At 36.8% G+C, this 23,526-nt stretch overlaps 1 protein-coding gene across 4 annotated transcripts in view; it reads left to right on the top strand.

Annotated features, from left to right (window-relative positions):
- Positions 1-23,526, top strand: part of LOC128226920 (ATP-dependent translocase ABCB1-like) — a 57,109-nt gene that overhangs the window by 3,874 nt on the left and 29,709 nt on the right. For 2 of the 4 annotated variants that reach the window (XM_052937032.1, XM_052937031.1), the window contains exons 3-13: positions 10,374-10,504; positions 13,817-14,046; positions 16,112-16,242; positions 19,232-19,403; positions 19,600-19,771; positions 20,009-20,133; positions 20,656-20,833; positions 21,809-21,922; positions 22,115-22,225; positions 22,506-22,631; positions 23,172-23,375. In XM_052937032.1, the coding sequence (XP_052792992.1) occupies positions 10,374-10,504; positions 13,817-14,046; positions 16,112-16,242; positions 19,232-19,403; positions 19,600-19,771; positions 20,009-20,133; positions 20,656-20,833; positions 21,809-21,922; positions 22,115-22,225; positions 22,506-22,631; positions 23,172-23,375 (1,694 nt within the window). Of the gene's footprint in view, positions 1-32; positions 289-3,850; positions 4,347-10,373; positions 10,505-13,816; positions 14,047-16,111; positions 16,243-19,231; positions 19,404-19,599; positions 19,772-20,008; positions 20,134-20,655; positions 20,834-21,808; positions 21,923-22,114; positions 22,226-22,505; positions 22,632-23,171; positions 23,376-23,526 lie in introns of those variants that run through there. The other 2 variants (XM_052937034.1, XM_052937033.1) reach the window with 2 other exon arrangements.

A 23,526-nucleotide genomic window follows, 5' to 3' on the forward strand; every position in this document is an offset into this window, starting at 1 on the left:
AACATTTCAACCACGGTGTGAATATTAAATAGCATATAACGCCGTTTTGTAATAGACTGCTGTTCTATTTTTATTTTTTTATGGTGTTAATTCTTTTTCTCTCTTCAAAATGATAATGTTGTAACCTAATACATTGTCATTACATACTGAAGCGTAAAATTTTACTTTGTGATGGTTTTGTAGTGACATATTAGTGGTCTTATATTCAGGGAACTGATACAAATATTTATAGTGAATTTGATCAAGAGTAAAGATAATTTGAACAAAGGATGGATTCAGAAAAGAATGGTATATATATATATATATATATTTATCTATTGTAGTTATTGTTATTACAAATTTATATTCAATAAATTTAAGATGTATTTTGTAGTGGATTATGCACTAGCAGAATAAGAGGAGGGGGGAGGGGTTAAAATCATCCAAGTTTACTTTTCATGTCAATACAGAAGACAAAAAGTAATTAAAACAAACGGTCACAATGCACCTGATTGTCAACTAGAAATTTTCCATGCGAGTAACCTCAAACCCCTATGTATATTTTTTTTTGCCCTAGACATTTCGTTCTGATGCAAGCTAGGGCACACGTCAAAAAGTGGTGCCCCTGAGATACACTCTTACCTCAATACCTGGATCTGCTCTTTGGAATGTCAACCAATATTTTCTTTGTTTCATGATACCATACAGTGTGACTATGTTCCATGATTATATGACTTTAATTTGCATGTACATGTATAGTGTTGACTTCCTTTAAATTAAGTAACAAAACTTGAAAAAGGCAGAAAATCAAGTATAGTAAAGTAAGTTATAACTGATCAATAGATAATGCAGTACATATCTTTTCTGTACCGAATATATTTATTGTAGTGTATAGGTAATTCTGCAGAGATTGTGATACATAGTTCTGTATTTATGATTTACTTTTTCGCCTAAAGTGCATTCATGAGGCTAAAGCCAATTACATATTTCATGAATTTGTTCAAAGGTCAGGTCAGATATCCCCAATATATTTAATTGATAAAGGGAATGCTATATTATAATACAAAGCGTGACCTGATCATGAATGTACACATGAAAAACTGTTACTGAAAATATCACATTTTATATATTTTCTATGCAGTGAAAATAACATGATATACTCCTGAAACAACAGTAGACTGATGGAATTTTTAAATGTTTTAAGCGCTGTCAGCACACTAACAGATACATGCTGAAGGTTTTGAGAACCACAAGATGATGTTTTGAGGCCCATGTTCGTTGTTTTGAATTAGGCCATGCCAAATAAATTCTATGTTAAAATTGTTATTGGGCGGGTAGATTTCAAGCCCTCATGATAATAAAAAATATAACAAAAAGAATTATGATTTTGTAGAGCTAAAAACTAAATAACAACAATCTTCAGAACAAAATTTCTTAAATCATTTAGATGTATGATCCTTTTAAGCTTCAATGTATATATAATGTGGTGAAATCTGCTGTTTAGAGCAGTTGTCCTGCTGGGTTGGTAGGTTTGGAAATTGAAATCTCTGAAGCTAAGCATAAAATCAATTTGGTATGGCCTTTTAAATCAAAATTGATATTTGTCGTGTGAAGCCTGACATATGGTGGCACAGAGTTGACATCTTCAACACTTTATTTGTAAAGTGTGGCCACTAGTTAGTAAAATGTGGCAACAACTTAGTAACTTGGGGCCACAGTTCAGTAAATTGAGTTACTTAAGGCCACAACTTAGTAAATTGTGGCCACAACTTCATAAATTAAAAACACAACTTAGTAACTAATTGTGGCCACAACTTAGTAACTGGAGGCCACAACTTAGTTTATTGAATCGACAAAGCCGTTTCATCTTTGCCGCTTTATTGTTGTAACACAGATAGCTACCCTGATAATAAAATGCCATTTTTACCAATTATATGTACATTAAAGACAGGGAAAGTTTAATTACTTTTTAAGATTTAACTTTCGGGAAGGCCTTTCTAATGCTTATATTGTAACTGTTTTGAGGAAACATAGAATTCAAATTAGTTTGCGCCATTTGCACATAGTACTGAGATCGTTGACATTAAGACAAAGAGAGTGCAATGACGCTCATAATCTTTTTGTGACTAAAAAATTTGTCAACGTGATTCGCCTAAGCATTCTGTGACGAGCATTCTGTTTTTTCTAATTGCACAAATTAAGCCATTGAGGTGAAACCTTTTAGCTGCAAAGAAATATTGAATATTTAAGAATAAAAACAAAACAAAAACAAAACATTTATCAGTGAGATTGTCAGAAATGAAATTTGTTCTATAAATTTAAGAAATGCAAAGAAATAAACAGAAGAAAAAAAACACAAAAAACATGTGACCGGCAGCATGAATCAAACTCAGTACCTCTTGGGGTGTTACTGTGTGTCAGTGACTTTAATGACTCCTCCTTGGGGGACATATAGTCAATTTGGTTAACAAAGCAGTTTCAGTGTATAGTATGGTATGTTTTTTAAAGATATTTCAATATTAAGTGGCCCTCTTCGTAAGCCCCTCTCTTAAGCTCACAAAGTGAGGCATGATTGTCTCTTTGTTTTATTTTACCTTTTTTGATAGCTCTGCTAAGCTTGGATACTTTATTATCATTTAGGAGTCATATTTGTGACATATTCACCATACTTCTGGTTCAATAGAAATAGGTGTATTCTGTATAAAGCTTCAAGTTGTACATAGTGCTTGGGCAGTCCTGGAAAAATTAAGTATTACCTTAAAGCGACAGTCCGCAAATCGGGCAAATTAGCCATGAAAAAAAAATAAAATTCATCTATGTGTTGATAAGCATTCCTGACTGACGAATCCAAAAATTTTTTGGTTCAAATCGACCTAGAAATGAGTTTTTCGTGTCATTTTCAATATCTCTTCTTAACTATCGGCCCCCGAGAGTTAACGGTTATATAAATAGAAAAAACAGTGGGAGTTCTTGCGCATGCGCAGGGCGATACTATTTCCCGGTCTCTCCTCGTAAAATCCGGTCTCATCCGGTCTCATAATTCCCGGTTCATAACTTATGGCCCCAGGCAACGGATTGTGTTGCTGATGTTTATAACACGATTTTGACAATCTTATTTGTTTTTATATGTAACAAAATGGTATAAAATATATAAACATTATGTCTTAATTTATGCAATTTGTTATAGGTATACACTATTTATGCAATTCGTGTTAAAGGTGTAGAGAAAGATGCGATGCAGTACAAATGCTCATGTTTTTTGCATAAAAGATTGAGGACGGCTAGAGTATGAAGTAACTTAGAATTGCACCTTTTAAATTATGTTATGTTATGTTATTGTTCTTCCTTTTATGTTTACCCCCCCCCCCCCCCGACATAAATTTTTTTAAGCATAAATGATTACAATTGAAAAATTCCATGTTTGCATATCCGACTCATATCTGGTTTACATGTAGTCAAGCATTGTTATTTTTTGTATTACTATTATCAATAGTATACTTATAACTGAATTTAATATGAAAAACACACACACTCAATGTGTTTGTTATTCATGACATTAATTTCAGTACATGTGCATATTTCATGTTTTTATCTTTGCCTAAATTTATTTTCTGTTTTATTGATATAAAATTTGAAATAAATAGTGACATAATTATCATCAAATATCTAATGTTTTAATCAACTGTAATCTTTTGTAATCCTATTACCCCCCGCGGTCATTAACACCTTTTTGATCACGCCCGATAGCTACTATAAAACATAGACCGGAGGAGACCGGGACCGGATGAGACCGGGACCGGGAAATAGTATCGCCCCCAAGAGTAGTCGGAAAAACCGTAGACCTACTTTCTCTTTTGCCGTCTAAAAATAGCAACTTCCGGCAATTTTCAATTTGTTAAATCTAAGTTATTAAAGCGATTTTTTTAAAAATAATTGCGGTTCAGTCGGTCTGAAACAATGTGGAACTTATTAAAAACTTTTGAAATACGGTTACTTTTGCGGACTGTCGCTTTAACAGCTTACAATTTTTTTAATAATCCTTGTTCATCATAGTATGGCCGATGTTGTGTCATAGAAAAATGCAGGAGATTGTGCAATCCAATTGTAAATATATTTCATATGGGAATATAAATTTCTTATGTGTGTATTAATATGGAATCAAAGAAATCTTTCTCTGGTATATGAAGTTCTTTATCAGTGATTGTTTAGCTTACTGCAGGAGTAAGCTTGTGGTCTGATCACACCTGGAATTGTTGGATTTCTATAGGAACATTATAAATCCAGTTTTCTGTTAGTTCAGCAGTTATTGGAAAAAAAATGTTTCCAATGCTCTTCATGAATGCTGAATTCTAATGGAAAAGCTAAAGGTATGTAATAATGGTGTTTTATATGACTGTGAAATACACCTCACTTCTTCAGTGAAGAGTTCATCTTTAAACATTTTTTTTTTTTATCTTTTTGGGATAAGGTACCAGTACATATAGCTACACTACCCTAAGGAACAAGTCTTGTGATGTGTGTATACCACCTGATAAATTGCGTCATAAATGCTACATCGGAAGGCAATATTTTGCTTCGAATGAAGACTTAAACCCTTAAGCTGCTGATGGCGATTTAAAAGGCTTTGCAAACAGCTTGGAACCAGACCAGACGTCGAGTAACTCGGCGTCTTGTCAGGTTCCAAGCTGTTTGCCACTCAGTCAATATATCCCCAAAGTTTTAAGTAAATTGAAAGAAATTTAGAATAAACCAGACGAAATTTTTGAGCAGACGACAATTTACCCAGCATGCAAAGGGTTAAACAAAGATAACTTCACTATTTCTTCATTTTAAATGAAACATAGTGCAGTCTACGCCGCTTACAAAGCCCCGCCTTTGGTCTTTTACCAGAGATTCTTAAAACACTTGGACAAACCTTTTTGCAACACGGCCGTCTGACGAGGCACTGTCAAAACATTATTTTGGAATCGGGTTTGTCGAGGTGTTTAATGAAACTATTCACCTTATCAAAATCTTGTAATATAAACAAAGGCGGGGCTCTTTGAGCGTCATAGACTGCCCTTTGTTTTATTTAAATTGGTGTAGAAAAACAAAAGTTATCTTTGTTTTAAGTGTTCATTTTCAGCAAATTGTTGCCTGCTGACGGAGCATATATGAGGTAATTTATCAGGTGGTATACACACACTGTAATAGTAATATGTTTCTGTCATAAGTTATGGCTTTGTTTAATACTACTATTGTTTATATATAAAAAAATGACTTAAAAGCCACACGTATGTAGACATAAAATTGGGCAGCTTTTTTTACATTTGAAACACCATTACTAAATAAATTCAGCTTTTCATCAGAGTTCATTAATTCACAAAAACAACATTGATACATTTGATACATGTAGTTCAATAACTGTGGGTATCAATACCCAAACTTTAATACCTATAGTTTGATCACTTAAGATATCAATACCCAAACTTGAATGCCCATAGTTTGATCACGGCAGGTATCAACACCCAAAGTTTAATACCCATAGTTTGACCACTTAAGATATCAATACCCAAACTTTAATACCCATAGTTTAATCACTGAAGATATCAATACCCAAACTTGAATGCCCATAGTTTGATCACGGCAGGTATCAACACCCAAAGTTTAATACCCATAGTTTGACCACTTAAGATATCAATACCCAAACTTTAATACCCATAGTTTAATCACTGGAGATATCAATACCAAAAATTTATTACCCATTGTTTAATCATTGAAGATATCAATACCCAGAATTTATTATCCATAGTTTGATAGCTACAGGTATCAATACTAAAAGTTTAATACCCATAGTTTGAAAACGTCAGTCATCAGTATCCCTACTTTAATACCCATAGTTTACTTTAAACATTATATATTTTACAATGATTGTGAAGGAAGCTACATGTATGATAGTTTATACTAAGTCACTCTCGTTGGCACGATGTTGCGTGATACCCATACCCATAGTTTGAAAGCAGCATGTATAAACACCCAAAATTTGATACCCATAGTTTGATAGCGGCAGGTTTCAACACCCAAAGTTAAATACCCATAGTGACAGGTATCAGAACCCTGGCAAAGTTTAATACTTATAGTTTGAAGGAGACAGCCATCGGTACCCAAATTTAAACACCCAAAGTTTGATAGCAGCATGCAGGTATCAATACTCGAAGTTGATACCCATAGTTTGATAGCAGCTTATATCAATATCGAAAGTTTAAGGAATGACGTAACCATTACGTCATATGTACTTCCGTTGTGTGGAAAATTCTCAATAAAAAAAAACATTCGGAACTCCTCGGCCATTTTTTTAGTAAACAACCTCGGATGTATGCCGGTACATCAGTTGAAGTAGTTCATATTTTTTTGAATTATATCATTAATTATGCCCCCCTTCGAAGAAGATGGGTATATTGCTTTGCACAGGCATGTCGGTATGTCGGTCGGTCGGTTCGTCGGTAGACCAAAGCTTGTCCGAGTGATGACTCAACAATTCCTGGACGTATGGTCATCAAACTTCACATGAAGGTTGGGCCTGACCATTAGATGACCCCTATTGATTTTGGGGGTCATCGGGTCAAAGGTCAAGGTCACAGTGACCTTTAATGGTAAAATAATTTTAAAGCTTGTCCGAGTGATAACTCAACAATGCCTGCACCCATGGCCCTCAAACTTGACATGGAGGTTGGGCCTGACCAGTAGATGACCCCTATTGTTTTGGGGGGTCATCAGGCCAAAGGCTAAGGTCACAGTGACCTTGAATGGTAAAAGGTTGTCCGAATGAGAACTCGACAATGCCTGCACCCATGGCCCTCAAACTGGACTTGGAGGTTGGGCCTGACCAGTAGCTGACCCCTATTGTTTTTGGGGCTCATCGGGTCAAAGGTCAAGTTCACAGTGACCTTGAATGGTAAAAGGATGTCTGAGTGATAACTCAACAATGCCTGCACCCATGGCCCTCATAATTGAATTGGAGGTTGGGCCTGACCAGTAGATGACCCCTATTGTTTTTGGGTGTCATCGGGCCAAAGGTCAAGTTCACAGTGACCTTTAATGGTAAAAGGTTGTCCGAGTGATTATTCGACAATGCCTGCACCCATGGCCCTCATAATTGAATTGGAGGTTGGGCCTGACCAGTAGAAGACCCCTTTTGTTTTTGGGGGTTATCAGGCCAAAGGTCAAGGTCACAGTCACCTTGAATGGTTAAAGGTTTTCCGTGTGATAACTTGACAATGCCTGCACCCATGGCCCTCAAATTTGACTTGGAATTGGGCCTGACCAGTACATGACCCCTTTTGTTTTTGGGGGTCATCTGGCCAAAGGTCAAGATCACCGTCACCTTGAATGGTAAAAGGTCCGAGTGATAACTCGACAATGCCTGCACCCATGGCCCTCAAACTTGACTTGGAGAATTGGCCTGACCAGGAGATGACCCTATGGTTTTGGGGGGTCATCTGGCCAAAGGTCAAGGTCACAGTGACCTGGAATGGTAAAAGGTTGTCCGAGTGATAACTCGACAATGCCTGCACCCTTGGCCCTCAAACTTGACTTGGAGGTTGGGCCTGGCCAGAAGATGGTCCCTATTGATTTTAGGGGTCATTGGGCTAAAGGTCAAGGTCACAGTGACCTGGAATGATAAAAGGTTATCCGAGTGATAACTCGACAATGCCTGCACCAATGGCCCTCAAACTTGACTTGGAGGTTGGGCCTGGCCAGAAGATGGTCCCTATTGATTTTAGGGGTCATTGGGCCAAAGGTCAAGGTCACAGTGACCTTGAATGATAAAAGGTTGTCCGAGTGATAACTCAACAATGCCTGCACCCATGGCCCTCAAACTTGACTTGGAGTTGCATCTGACTTGTAGATGACCCCTTATGATTTAAGGGGTCATTGGGTCAAAGGTCAAGGTCACAGTGACCTTGAACGAAAAAAACTTGTCTGTGTGATAACTTGACAATGCCTGCACCCATGGCCCTCGAACTTGACATTTAGGTTTCTGGTGACCAGCTGATGACTCTTGATTTTGAGTCCATAGAGTCAAAGGTCATGGTCATAACACACTCTATCCTCACACTTTAATGGTCATAATCTTAAAACTGCCTTAACGGCAACAAATCAGCTGTCATTTCGGTCCATGCATATTTCATTCAATTGTCCATATAATCCTGACAACATGGCGCTCAGGGGGGGCATAATGTTTGACAAACATCTCTTGTTAAAATTAGTGTTTTAGAGTTGTGTTTATTGATCTAAGTTTAAATTGATTGCCAGTGAAGTGTATTATTGCAAACATAATTAAGATTTCCAAGAGTTGAGACATAAAGTTTAACTGCTAAATAAAATTACTACGCGATCTACTTGCTGCGGACTAAAACGTACCTCTTTTTGAGTATGTAAACCGTCCAAATACATCCGAGGCTGTTTTCGATAAAAATGGCCGAGGAGCTCCGAACAGGGGCGGATCCAGGATTTTGGGTTAGGGGGGGCGTAACATTTAATCACTCTAAAGGTTGCTCTAGCAGATCCAGGGGCATACCTATAGTTCTAATATCATAACGAGGTTTCTATAAGGACGACTAAGTGGCTTATATAATTTGTATATTTTCGTTAAGTGGGAAAAACCAGGGAAGATACATGTATAATTGTGAACCCATGTTCAGATACTTTTACTATTCAACATATTCTAAGTGCATAGCTATCTATGTGTATCTATTCGCACAATGGATCTATCAGTAGCATGCGCCTAGGATATTTCCTGGCGTAGATGTTCACAATTTCCTCAATATCCAATTTTATGTCCCTATGAATGAAGAGTAGCATGAGAGCGTTGAACCGGCTCTGGCCCATGGTACTCCTGTGCGGGTTCTTTATGAATTTCAATGACGAGTTGGACCGTTCCACTCCTGCTGATGTCACAGAAGTTAAAAGCAACAGTGTAAGCACTTTCGATATGTTGGGATACATATGTTGGCATGTTTCTGTCAATGTTTCGACAATAGTCGACGGCTTGTTTTCCGTGTTCCTCCAGGTCTGTTTCCAGAGCTGGACCTCTTGTGCGAACATGTCTGGCTGTGGCATGTCATCTCTGTAAAAGTCCAGAAGAGCTAGCATCGACTCTTGAGTGGCGCTGGCAATGTTGTTTGGCAGCAGACAGAACGCCAGACATGCCTGCTGTGTCATGGTGTTAAATCTGAGGTTTAGTTGCTGTGACATTGAGTCCACAAAAGGAAGGAACACACCTTTCTTTTTCTTTGTTGCTAAAGAAACTGTGCAAACTCTTCTGTTTCTTGGGGCGTTTGGGACTTGACGGCGCAGCCATATTTGTTGTCGTATAAATGTACCCAAAGGAAATTAATTGACTGATGTGTTTGTTTGTATGGGTTTTACGGCGCATCAACATGATCATGTTATATAGTGCCGAATTATTACAGTAAGGGAAGGTGGGAACGTTTAAATTGCGTGCACTCTGTGTTGTGTACGAGTACATCTCAAAAGGCAATGTTGTATAAAGATACGCGAGCGAATCGAGCGAAGAAAAAATAGGAAAATATAGTATATTTTATTGTTTCCATACCAAAGAACATGTAAGCTCCGGGAATTTTAGGGGGGGCGTGCACCGGGTGCGCCCCCCCCCCCCCCTGGATCCGCTAGTGCCGAATGTAAAAAAAAATGTTCTTATGATTGATAGACATGTTTTCACATGCTCAATACACTGTAAATCAAAACTATCATTATTCCTGAAACTTTTATACCTTAAGTATCTATTCTTGCTTGATTTATCATTTAGAGTAGAGATTAAAGCATAAACATCTGCCCTATAGTTGAAAGGTCATTTTGGAAGATCTGTCATGACTGACAGTGCAATTTTTAGAGTTTGTTTTTCAAGTGGAGTGATTTTTCTTAGGAATAACTTGACCCCCCTTTTTTATTTACTTTAAAGGTAATTTAAAGCTTGTACTTTAAGAATATATGTGGTTATCATAGCCTGCATTTGCTCGAAATGCCTTTAAATGTTGTCTGAAAATTATAATTTTACATTGAATTATATAGGGAATAACAATGGTGGTGTGTAACCTTAATACCCATAGTTTGATAGCGGCTGGTATCAATATCGAAAGTTTAATACCCATAGTTTGATAGCGGCTGGTATCAATATCGAAAGTTTAATACCCATAGTTTGATAGCGGCTGGTATCAATATCGAAAGTTTAATACCCATAGTTTGATAGCGGCTGGTATCAATATCGAAAGTTTAATACCCATAGTTTGATAGCTGCTTATTAATACCTGTAACTGGATAAGGTAGTTTTGTTTTGAGAAAGTAGTTGACACATTAAAATGGTGCTGCATTTGGGATTGATTCTGTTTCAGGGGCAGTCAGCCCATCAGACCCGGTCATCGAGATGAATGGACACACCAAGAAGGATAAAGGGGGGAGTGACAAGAAAGGTGATGGCGACAAGAAGAAAGAGTATCAGGAAATGGTCTCAGTCTTCGAAGTGGTGAGTGTTTGCCGGAAATGAGGATGTTTATGATTTTGTGTTTTAGCTGCTGTGTCGTGTGTAAAGATTCATTAAGTATAATTTTTTTTATCAATTACCTGCATGTATATAGCGTAAGTAGTTGAGGATTGAAGCCATCTGAAACTGACTAAAATAACAACCGTAATAAGTTACAAATTGAATGGATTAGAGCAGTGGAATTATGTAAGGGAAACTACCGGTAAACCTGAAATTCATTAAAAAAGCAGGTGAAATATTAGAGATGTCCAATGTCATGATGTTTAGTTCAAGTACACTGTCAACATCAACCCTACATCAAAAATTGTCACATGGCAACAAATAAAATGAGTGGTCAGTAGCAAATAAGTAGAGAAGCAAAAGGCTTATATATTTATGGCTTGTTCCCTAGGATGAGATTTCCCAGCAGCCATTTGTAAAAGACTCGGATAAGTAATCCACACGTTATCTATTAGTCTTATTTACATATTTAGATGTTATAATTGGTTAGTAGTTTGATAAATATTGAAACATTTCGGCTAACTTTGACTGGAACAAATAACCGTGCATAAAGTACAATTGTTTGGTATTTTCAGTGCCTTGGCGAGCAAAACTATAATGTGATCGCAAAAAGCATTTAAGATATTAAAACAAAATGAAGTACACAATGTTTTGTGTAATAATACCCAAGTGAAGCCAGTATAATGGGATATTTAATATATATAGCGGCACTGAATATATCCATTTGCCTTGTTAATTATAGCTATAGCTCTTATATCGAGGCAGTAGCTCAGTTTCCGTCTGCAGAGCAAGTCGACGTGGATTTGATCCTTACCAGATACACAAAGCATATTTGTGCAGTTTGTAACAATATTCTTAAGTTTTGCTCCTTGATCAACTGTGAGGAATAGATGTGCATTGACACTGGCTTGCGTTGGTCTTCATTTTCAAATGGTCATGCCACAGAAGAATAATGAAAATGAATAAATGATATAAACGAAATATAAAACATTTTTTTAATGTTTGAATGAAATACTGTTGTTCCAAACACATCTGTTGTCATACTGATATCAATTGAAAAGGTCTTTTAATGAATGCGGTATTATTGACATGTTTTGCATGTGAATGGAAATAAACTATAAACTAACGTTTTTCATTATGCATGATTTTCTTCAGCCAATACCTGACAAAATGGTGTGTATAAGTCAATTTAAAGTTGCTGACCTGAGATGGCTATAAAAGTTTCAACAACTCTAAACTTTTAACAAGGCTATTTGGTTAATGTAGTGGTTGTTCGGCAAAATTGTTCAAATAATGCCCCTAGGGTCAAAGCTAGCCCCATCTAGGGGCTCTCAGGTTACAGTAAAATCTGTAAAAAATCTTCTCTGAAACTGCAAGGCCCAGACCCTTGTTAACCAGTTTTTCACATAGTGAAACATGGTTATTAGAATGATGAACACTGTTGTTAGGGCGGGCGGCCGGGCGGCGTCAAACTCACCTATGAAACTGAGTAACTTCAGTAAGGGTTGACTAATTTTGATCAAACTTGGTCTAAAGGAAAAGTTTATGAATACCATTCAAGGGATTGTGTTTGGGCTCCCTAGAGTCATGGTCAAGGTCACTGTTACTAAAAATAGAATAAACGGTTGAAACTGAATAACTTTAATCAGGGTTCACAAATCTTGACCAAACTTGGTATAAAGGAAGAGTTTTTTGATACCTTTGATAGAAATGTGTTTGGGGCCCCTAGGGTCAAAGTCAAGGTCACTGTTACTAAAAATAAAAAAAAATAGTTGTAACTGAATAACTTTAGTCAGGGTTCACAAATCTTGACCAAACTTAATATAAAGGAAGAGTCCTTTCATGGGATTGCGATTTGGGTCCTTAGGGTCAAGGTCACTGTTACTAAAAATAGAAGAAGGGTTGAAACTGAATAACTTTAGTCAGGGTTCACATATCTTGACCAAACTTGGTATATAGGAAGAGTTTTTGGTGACCTTTCATTGGATTGTGTATAGGGCTTCTAGGGTCAAGGTCATTGTTACTAAAAAAAGAATGATTGAAACTGAATGACTTTCGTTAGGGTTAACATATCTTGACCAAACTGGATATTTAGGAAGAGTTTATGAATACCTTTCTTGGGATTGCATTTGGGGCCTCTGTGTCAAGGTCACTGTTACTTAAAATAGAAAAAACGGTTGAAACTGAATATCTTTAATTACAGATAAAATCCAAATATTTGTGAACAAGTTCCTTTTAAATCATTTTCTTTTTCCAGCACCAGAATTTGATGATTTACTAAAATCACTGATGATAACAATTTATGTATGTGCCATGACAAAGTAACATAATCATCTTTATTAATTGATCAACCTTCTCTTTAATATGTATTTCCACTCTTATGCATGCTTCCTGTCTTCTGTGTATATCCTCTAACCAATTTGGCATGTTTGTATATACATACACACAACACACAACAAATCAACTTAATTATAATTCTCACAACACCGGTTGAAGTTCTTTTGTCAATCATTGAAAACCTGGTTTCATCGAATTGCGACATTTCTTGTTGGTATGTAGCCTCATGTAACGGTCCTTTACCAAGGCTTTTAAATTATGTGCCTGTGGTCAAAGTTGGCCCAGCCCTTGAGGTCCCAGGATTTATATACATGTATCATAGTAAAGTTGTAGTAGCTCTATGAAGTAGTTAATCTACTAAATTGTTCATATAATGTCCTGGGGGTCAAAGCTAGCCATGCCGGGGGTCCCAGGAGGTGTCTGATAGACTTATATATAGGAAAAACAGATATCTGAGACTGCTAGGCCAAGAGTCTTGATATATAGTATGTAGGCTTACATAGTTGCATGGTGCTTCACAAAAAGTGAGCAAATAATGCCACTTGGATCAAAGCTGGCTCCACCCCAAAAGTCCCAGATTTTCTGAATGTAAAGAATAAAACCTTCTCTAAAAATTCAAAGCCCAGACATCTAGTGGCCTTATACAAAGGTTTCAATTATATTTGTGATTGCTGTCTATTGTTTTTAACTTCACTATTAAAGAGACAAAACCTTCAGGACTATCATCACATGCAAAAAAAAATCAGTGCATTTAAATAACACAATGCATGCATCAAAATCAAATCCCATATTCACTCTCAGGGCCACAATTTTTCTGTATTTTGTCATTTTAACTTTCTTGTGTTAAAAAAAAATCTCCATTTTTTCAGTGCTGGAAAGTCAGTGTAAAGAATAGGTTTAAAACATAAACTGTCATGCTTTAATATGTTTTCAATGTTTGTACCTATTTTTTTGCAGTTCAAGTATGCCACATGCTTTGACAAGTTTTGCATGATCCTTGGAACAATATGTGGCTGTATACATGGAGCAGCATTCCCAGTAATGATAATCGTGTTCGGAGAAATGATCAACCTGTTTGTGACCACAGGGTCCATTGATGATATTGTTGAGCTACTCAAGAGCTGTGGAGGTCTAGTGGCTTTGAATGTCACTGGTGAAGATATCCTCAATGACCCATCATTACTTTAGTAAGTCACCTAACAATTGCTTAAAGGAAAACTTTCACAAATACTATTCTGATGTATGATTTTCTTGTATGTTTGTTCAGTCCTATTTTACCAATGTCTGCATCCCGATATTGAACAAGCATTTCCTTGAATCTTGTTAAGTGTTTCAACACTGGATACTCCCCATACACACTATGTTATTTGTCATTGTGTAGCATGGGCAATGTGGCTAGGAAAATCTCATAATCATGAATAATTAATGAGGCATTTTCATTGGTTCCGCAAAGTACCAGATCTTTATGGTTGAAAAATATACTGCCGATTGCCGGAGTTGAACCGGGTCTGCCATCTCAGCACAATAATATTGGGCAGTAGTCAAGACCACACCTCAACGGAGGCCACTGACACTGTTTAATTATTGAATAATTTTTGATGGTTACATCAAATTCATTGGAAGAAGAGCTTTCTCTCCTGCCTCATGCATATTTATTAAAGCGTGATTTTGTCAGTCAATTGTCCCACGGTATGTATGTATTATGACGCTTAGTTTGGTTGTCGTCGAAACTACTACCCGAAGACGGCACAGCGAAGATTGCTAGAGGAGGTCGTCCCTGTGAATAAGATGACAAGTACCCAAATAAGACTTCTGATGTTTATTGTCCAAGGTTAAATGACAATTTATAATAAACTAAATATTTAAGTAAATCAGCATAATGATGTAAATACATGAATATGTGATTATTAAGAATATTAACAATATTTGGGGAATATTGATAATAACAACGCTTAGCAATGTGATACAATGGTACTCAACCATCCAACCTACTTAATTAACCAAGTTAGATAACTCCAGTTTACATTTAATGCAAATAATTGCTCTTTATTATTCGTCTTAGAAATTCTGGTTAAGGTTTTGCATGTAAGCACACATAGGTTAACTTCTCAGCAACTACTTGAGGTATTGCATTGAGACTTTATACAATGGTACTTAACCATCAAACCTACTTAACCAAGTTAGATAACTCTAGTTTGCATTTAATGCAAATAATTGCCCTTTTTTATTCAACTTAAAAATCTTGTTAAGGTTTTGCATGTAACCACATTTAAGTCAATATCTCAGCAAATACATCTTGTATTTCATTGAAACTTTAGATATGTATTCCCAACTATCTAACCTAATAATTTAATGAAGTTAGATAACACTTTTTGGAATATAATGCAAATTATGGGCCTTTATTATTTGACTTAGAAATTCTGGTTACGGTTTTGTATGTAAGCACACATAGGTTAATATCTCAGCAACTACTTGATGTATTGCATTGAGACGTTATACAATGGTACTCAACCATCCAATCTACTTAAATAACCAAGTAAGATATCTCTAGTTTGCATTTAATTCAAATTATGGCCCTTTTTTATTCAACATTGAAATTCAAATACATCATGTATTGCATTGAAACTTTATACACAGTCTCCCAACCATTCAACCTTCTTAATTAATCACGAAAGATAACTCTATCTTGCAGATTATGTAATTTTTGCCCCTTTATTATGCGACTTAGAAATTATGGTCAAAGTTTTGCATGTTTGCACACATAGGTTAATATATCAGCAACTACTTCATGTATTGAGACTTTATACAATGGTACTCAACCACCCAACCTACTTGAATATCCAAGTTAGATAACTGTATTTTGCAGATAATGGCCCTTTATTATTGGACTTAGAAATTCTGGTTTAAATCTTGCATGTAACCACATTTAAGATGATATCTCAGCAAATACATCATGTATTGCATTGAAATCTAATCTAAGTTTACAGTGATCCATGTTTCGCCAAACCTTTTCAATCCTTACACTGAAAAGCGGCAGAATAGTCAAGCGTGCTGTCTCTGTGATAGCAGCACTTGTACACTGTCTCGCTGTAGAACTAGCTTTTATCGTAACACAGTAGAGGTCCCGCCTGCAGAGAGAGACCGGTAATGGATTTGATCTCACCAGATGCACAATGTAATTTGTGCAGTCTGTTACTGTGGTTTTCATATTGTTAAGGAAATATTGTTTAATAAACAATACATATTTCTCAGCTCCAACAAAGACTTCATCAGAGAGTACACGACAGCTAACTGCAGCAGTGTTGTAGATTTGGATGCAACGAATAATGACCTACAGACCAAATTGCTGGATACAATGCAGGAATACGCCATCTACTTTATCAGTAAGTAATTCTCAAACTTCTGAGCCCTGTATTATTGAAGGATACTTATCCTGCAGTACAAAACTTAACATCTGTAGGTATGTCACTGATGGGAACAAGTTGATTTCTTCAACTTTATTTTCAAAAAGGAGTGCTTGCCAAAGTTCAGTTCATTTAATAAATGAATTGAAGGGTTGATGTCATTGATGGGATATCAATGCAGTTTGACTGGTTAAGTGCGGAGTCCAAATGACTTTGCCCATGCTTTAACCAGCTCAATTGAGTTCGTATCCACGATACTGATGTCAATCCTGCAATTCATTATTATGCCCCCCTTCGAAGAAGAGGGGTATATTGCTTTGCACAGGCATGTCGGTATGTCGGTCGGTCGGTCCGTCGGTCCGTCGGTAGACCAAAGCTTGTCCGAGTGATAACTCAACAATTCCTTGACGTATGGTCATCAAACTTCACATAAAGGTTGAGCCTGATCAGTAGATGACCCCTATTGATTTTGAGGGTCATCGGGTCAAAGGTCAAGGTCACAGTGACCTTTAATGGTAAAATAATTTTAAAGCTTGTCCGAGTGATAACTCAACAATGCCTGCACCCATGGCCCTCAAACTTGACATGGAGGTTGGGCCTGACCAGTAGATGACCCCTATTGTTTTGGGGGGTCATCAGGCCAAAGGTCAAGGTCACAGTCACCTTGAATGGTAAAAGGTTGTCCGAGTGATAACTCGACAATGTCTGCACCCATGGCCCTCAAACTTGACTTGGAGAATTGGCCTGACCAGGAGATGACCCCTAAGGTTTTTGGGGGTCATCTGGCCAAATGTCAAGGTCACAGTGACCTGTAATGGTAAAAGGTTGTCCGAGTGATAACTCGACAATGCCTGCACCCATGACCCTCAAACTTGACTTGGAGAATTGGCCTGACCAGGAGATGACCCCTATGGTTTTTGGGGGTCATCTGGCCAAATGTCAAGGTCACAGTGACCTGGAATGGTAAAAGGTTGTCCGAGTGATAACTCGACAATGCCTGCACCCATGGCCCTCAAACTTGACTTGGAAGTTGGGCCTGGCCAGAAGATGGTCCCTATTGATTTTAGGGGTCATTGGGCCAAATGTCAAGGTCACAGTGACCTTGAATGATAAAAGGTTGTCCGAGTGATAACTCAACAATGCCTGCACCCATGGCCCTCAAACTTGACATGGAGGTTGGGCCTGACCAGTAGATGTCCCCTATTGATTTTAGGGGTCAAAGGTCAAGGTCACAGTGACCTTGAAAGCGACCTCGACAATTCCTGGACCTATGGTCATCAAACTAGACATGAAGGTTGGGCCTGCCCAGTAGATGACCCCTATCGTCTTTGGGGGTCATCAGGCCAAGGTCAATGTCACAGTAACCTTTAATGCAAAAAGTTAACAAATCTCCCACTGATATCTCAACAATGCCTGAACCTATGATCATTAAACTTGACATGGATGTTAAGCCTGATCAGTAGATCACCCTTATTGATTTTAGGATTTATAGAGCCAAAGGTCAAGGTCACAGTGATGTTGAATGGTAAAAGGTTGTCCGAGTGATAACTCAACAATGCCTGAACCCATGGCCTTCAAACTTGACTTGGAGTTGCATCTGACTTGTAGATGACCCCTTATGATTTAAGGGGTCATTGGGTCAAAGGTCAAGGTCACAGTGACCTTGAACGAAAAAAACTTGTCTGTGTGATAACTTGACAATGCCTGCACCCATGGCCCTCAAACTTGACAATTAGGTTTCTGTTGACCTGCTGATGACTCTGGATTTTGAGTTCATAGAATCAAAGGTCATGGTCATAACACACTCTATCCTCACACTTTAATGGTCATTATCTTAAAACAGCCTTAACGGCAACAAATCAGCTGTCATTTCGGTCCATGCATATTTCATTCAATTGTCCATATAATCCTGACAACATGGCCCTCAGGGGGGGGGGGGGGGGGGGGGGGGCCATAATGTTTGACAAACATCTCTTGTTTATATTTACACCAATGGTTCATTATTTCATTCAAGAATTGTTAAAAAAATACTTCTAATCATTTCATTTTAGAAAACCTTACAGTAATTCTTTCTCACCAATGCTGTAAATTGAACTACCCGACCATAATCAGAATTTTTATCAAATGATGTCACATTAACGCTGGAAAAATTAAAGTGCTTCAGTGCTTGCTTACACAATACAAACATTATCAAGATAAACAAATGATCCGAACATATCTGAAGATGTTGCAGTCATCGAATGAGAATTGCAATTCCCTAAAGGCAGTTCATAGGAGGAATTGAAGTTGAGGTGTAAATATTCAAGTATGGAACAAAATAATGACCATATAATGATAAGATGATCTGACTTTACTACTAATATCTTTATTAAAACAGGACCCGGTAATTTCGGTTTATTCATCTTAATTATAATCTATAAACTCACAATTGATCAACACTTGTCAATTCATGGGCCATAACTCTTGGGTTGATTAGACTCTTTAGCTAGTTTTTGACATTATCCTGACACGACCTAGGCATTTTGCTCATAAATGTGGTTGCCATGTTTAGTGAATTTTGGTTAACATTTGAGTGGTTTTTGTGGGAAACTATTTACATACTCTTATGATATACATTGTATAACTATATACATGTAGTGACTAATGATCTTGAGTAAACTGAATGGAATTGGATAGAAATGCAGTCTATGAAAGTAATAAACAAAAAGAAGCCAATAATTAGTAGAAGTAGTATTTGTATAAATGCTTATTGATATACAAGTGCATTTTTAGTTATAAAAGTTTAACTTATATTACATTCTATGACCAACAAACTCGTGTTCTACATGTTCCCTTAATCTGTTACTCATATCTCTCTGACTGATATGTTGGGCATGATGTCCTGCACTGTGCTATTAATAATAGAATATAAAAACAGCCTTAGGGCTTATAAGCAGTTTGATCAATTGGTTTTCTGACCTTTTTTCAGTCATTGGATGTTCAGTGATAGTTCTGGGCTACGGACAGGTGATGTTCTGGATGATTGCATCTGAGAAACAGACACATTTAATACGAGAGCGCTTCTACAGGAACATCATGCGACAAAACATCGGCTGGTTTGATCTGCATGAGTCAGGAGAACTCAACTCCAGAATCACTAAGTAATGTTCCTCATGTTTCTAACAGCAAATTTGTTCATAAAAAGATATTCTTGTTAACATGGAAGCTAATATGTGCTTTTGTTTCCTTTTAAAATCAATGGTAATACTGCTTGTTATCTTAATTGTTTTGGTAAACAATTACTCTTTTATTGGATATTTGACTATCATGAGTTATGGTAGTATGTTTATGTTTCAGTGACATTTCCAAGATCCATGATGGTATAGGTGACAAGATGGGTCAGTTCTTCCAGTGGTTTTCGGGGTTTATAGCGGGTGTGGTTATTGGGTTTGTGTATGGATGGAAACTGACGCTTGTCATCCTGGCAATCAGCCCCGCCCTTGCAGCTGCCGCCTTCCTCATGACCAAGGTAACACATAAGTCATCGAAATAACGCTGTTAGATCAACCTGCGCGAGTTCTTACATTACTTCTTGGTTTAAGATGATAATCTCAACTTTGATCACAGATATGACTACAAGCAAGCCAGACACACATATACCAGGACAAAGCTTTTAGCAATTATAAGCACTGATACATGCAAGTTCTGAGGACAAGTTCAGGTTTTAGATCCATGCATGTTGTATTTGATTGTGTTTTTTCCTCAGTTGGTTGGCATGGCCTCAGGAGCAGAGTTGAAGGCATACGCACAAGCAGGGGCCATTGCAGAAGAAGTGCTTGGGTCCATAAGAACTGTATTGGCATTTGGAGGACAGGCGAAGGAAAGCATAAGGTGATGAACCTGAGGATTTATTAAAGGCCATTTTGCTTTAAATATCATTGTATATAAATGCATGAAATTTTTAGATTTATGAATTGTTTTATTGTCAAATGTTAACTTCAAACAGTTTAAAGAGAGTAAATATCTGAAATAAGTCAATGGCAATATTTATTTGTATCCATTTGTATTACCATTACTCCATATTCCCAAATTTAACTCCCTTCATATTTATTGTGTTAAAAAAACCTTTATTGATGCTAGTTTGCTTGGACAAAGTGGCAATGTGATCTTGTACGCAGTGCAAGAACTTATTTCTTTTCCATACTTTTTAACATACGTGTTCATTGATAATCAAATCTCCTTAATTTATCTAAAAACATGATTAATTTACTGTAAATAGTTCTTGTTGGTGTAAGATACTAATAAATGAATGGTTTTGAAACATACTCGGAAAACTAGCATTATCAAGCTTTTCCGTTGAGATCTTACAGATTTCTTATCACATACAAATAATTGAATAATGTTGTTTACCAGGTATGAGAGCCGTCTGTCTGAGGCTCACGATATGGGAGTGAGAAAGGGTTTCGTTAGCGGAATCTCCACAGGAGTGGTGTGGCTCATCATATTCTGTGCCTATGCACTCGGCTTCTGGTATGGAGCCCAACTGTCTAGAGATGAAAAGGATGTTTACAACATCGGCAACGTCATGATTGTAGGTTTTTCATAATCTTTATTTGTCTTTATTTTAGTTTGAAGATCTACATGTTTGTATATTATGTTTGACATTTTAAGTAAATCTAAAAGTGTTTTTGTCCCATTGAATACCTTTTCCAATATGCTCATTTAATTTTTGTACATTTTAAGTTATTTTCATAGTTTATATTATATATTGGAGTCACCTTGTTGTCATTTGGTTAGTCCATTGCAATTTTCTATGTCCGGAGCATAAACTGAAATCTTCTAAATGGAATTTAATTAATTTTATAAAAAAGACCGAACATGATGAAAGGAAGTGCAGTTTATAAGAACCATAACTAGATCTTAATAATTTACAGAGTTATTGCCCTTTGCAACTTTTTTCTTGTCCTGAGCATAACTTTGAAACTAATGGATAACATTTAAATTCATATAATGGTAAAGATTAAAGAAAGAAAGTGCAGTGTACAGGAACCATAAGTGCATAAACTGTATTTTATATTTTATTATGCCCACCTTCATTAAAATTGCACCATCTGTCTGTCTGTCCATTCATCTGTCCGTGCGTGTGTCCGGTTCAACTTGTCTTGTCCGGGCTGTTACTTTCTCTTGTATGGTCAGATTTTAAAATTACTTGCCACATGTGTTCAGCACATAAAAACGATGTGTCAAGTACAAGGCCGGTGTTCTTACCTTTAAGTTTAAGGTTACACTTAGTGTTTGAATACTACTGAATGCTGCATATAAGGACATAGAGTATAGGTGGTTATGTCCGGGCTGTAGCTTTTTATTGTATGGACAAATTTTAAAATAACTTGCCACATGTGGTTGACATACCAAGAGTTGTCCCATGTCCTTACATCTAAGGGCAAGGTCACACTTAGTGTTTGAATACTATGGAATGCTGCATATAAGGACATAGAGTATAGGTGTTCGTATCCAAGCTGTAGCTTTCTCTTGTTATATGTTGAACTTACCATGGTGTTTTCAGGTATTCTTTAGTGTGATTATAGGGGCATTCTCACTAGGTAATGCAGCCCCGCCCATGCAGAGTTTGGCAGTAGCCCGAGGAGCAGCATTTGTAGTCTATAGTCTCATTGAACAGGTTGGTAAATTGGACTTAAATATAGGTTTTCAATTAATAATATATCTCTTGCATGGAATAACAGCTTATGTCAGGTTTGAGATGAATCTTTCTTTGCAGTTATGTTTTATATAATTCACCTGATTGTTGTCGTAGGAATAATACTATTTTTGCTGCCAAAAATATAATGAGCCAGTTTTATGTCACTATCAGGTTCCCCCTATAGACAGTGCTTCGCCTGCAGGAAAGAAGCTTGACAAGTTTGAGGGGACAATCAGACTGACCAATGTCCACTTTAACTACCCATCAAGACCAGATGTTAAGGTTGGTAGGCATGGAAAAATATTTATGAGTTAATTATAATCTAATGATTTAATTATTTGGATGCTTAAACAAAAATAAATACAGATTTGTCTAGTTTCATAATAGTTTAATATAGTCTATTAAAGATTGAAATAAGCAATTTTCACTTCTTCTTTTTTTCTATTAAGTGATTTTTTTTTAAGTTAATTGGATCTCAGTTTAGATAAATGAACCAAATGTTGCTATTGAACACATGTATATTTTGATTCAAGAACTAAATCAATCCCCTGTTTGTGTGCAGGTGCTGCGCGGTGTTGACCTTGAAATCTGTCGAGGTCAGACTGTGGCACTGGTTGGGGCTAGTGGGTGTGGCAAGTCTACCATTGTACAGCTGCTTCAACGCTTCTATGACCCAGAACAAGGATCGGTGAGCTGGGCAGAGATTTATGAAATTTATAGCATTACAAACATTTTGTCATAATTATCTTTTACATAATTTTGTATGACGCAACTGGGTAACTTTTGCATGAAAGCCGTGATCACTTGTGTTTTAAAATCAGTGTCATGCATGTGCAGCAGTAAATGACTTTGTCCTACGTTCAATATAAGGGAATAATAAGCCATTTTAAATGTAAATTAAAATTTATGAAACAATGGCTATTTTTGAAGCACAATAACAGGGATAGTTAATATAGTTTTAGATGCAAGCCATTACCAAGTACCATCTCAGGTATAATAGTTGGATTTTTTAAAGTATCCCCTAATCAAGTACCATAACTCTGAATTGAGTTTTTTTTAAATTACTATTTTGTGAAACCAAAATCCATTATTCATTTATTTTTAACTTATCAAGAGGCAACCCGTTATTCAGTAATACGATCATTTAATCCAGTCCCTTTTAAGTAATCACATGTTAAATTGCTTCTTTATGGCGACCGGTTATCTATTTTGGTATTTTCTTTGCTAGATCTTTGTGGATGGCGTAAATGTGAAGGATCTGAACTTGAAGTGGCTACGAGAGCATATCGGGATCGTGAGTCAAGAGCCAGTCCTGTTTGGAAACACGATTGGAGAGAACATACGCTTTGGCAACTTGAACGTCACACAAGAGGGCATAGAGAGAGCGGCAAAGGAGGCCAACGCTCATGACTTCATCCTGCAACTACCTGATGTTGGTTCAATATTTAGTTTTTTGTAGAATGTAGAAACAAATAATATAAAATAAATATTGGTTTTTGTTTTTGTATTTCTACCTTGAGTCTTTTGAAACAAAATCTTAAGTAAAGTGTTGCAGCAGGATTTTTAACAGTGCATTTTTGTTA

This window comes from Mya arenaria, chromosome 3 (genome assembly GCF_026914265.1).
Source record: "Mya arenaria isolate MELC-2E11 chromosome 3, ASM2691426v1".
NCBI lineage: Eukaryota > Metazoa > Mollusca > Bivalvia > Myida > Myidae > Mya > Mya arenaria.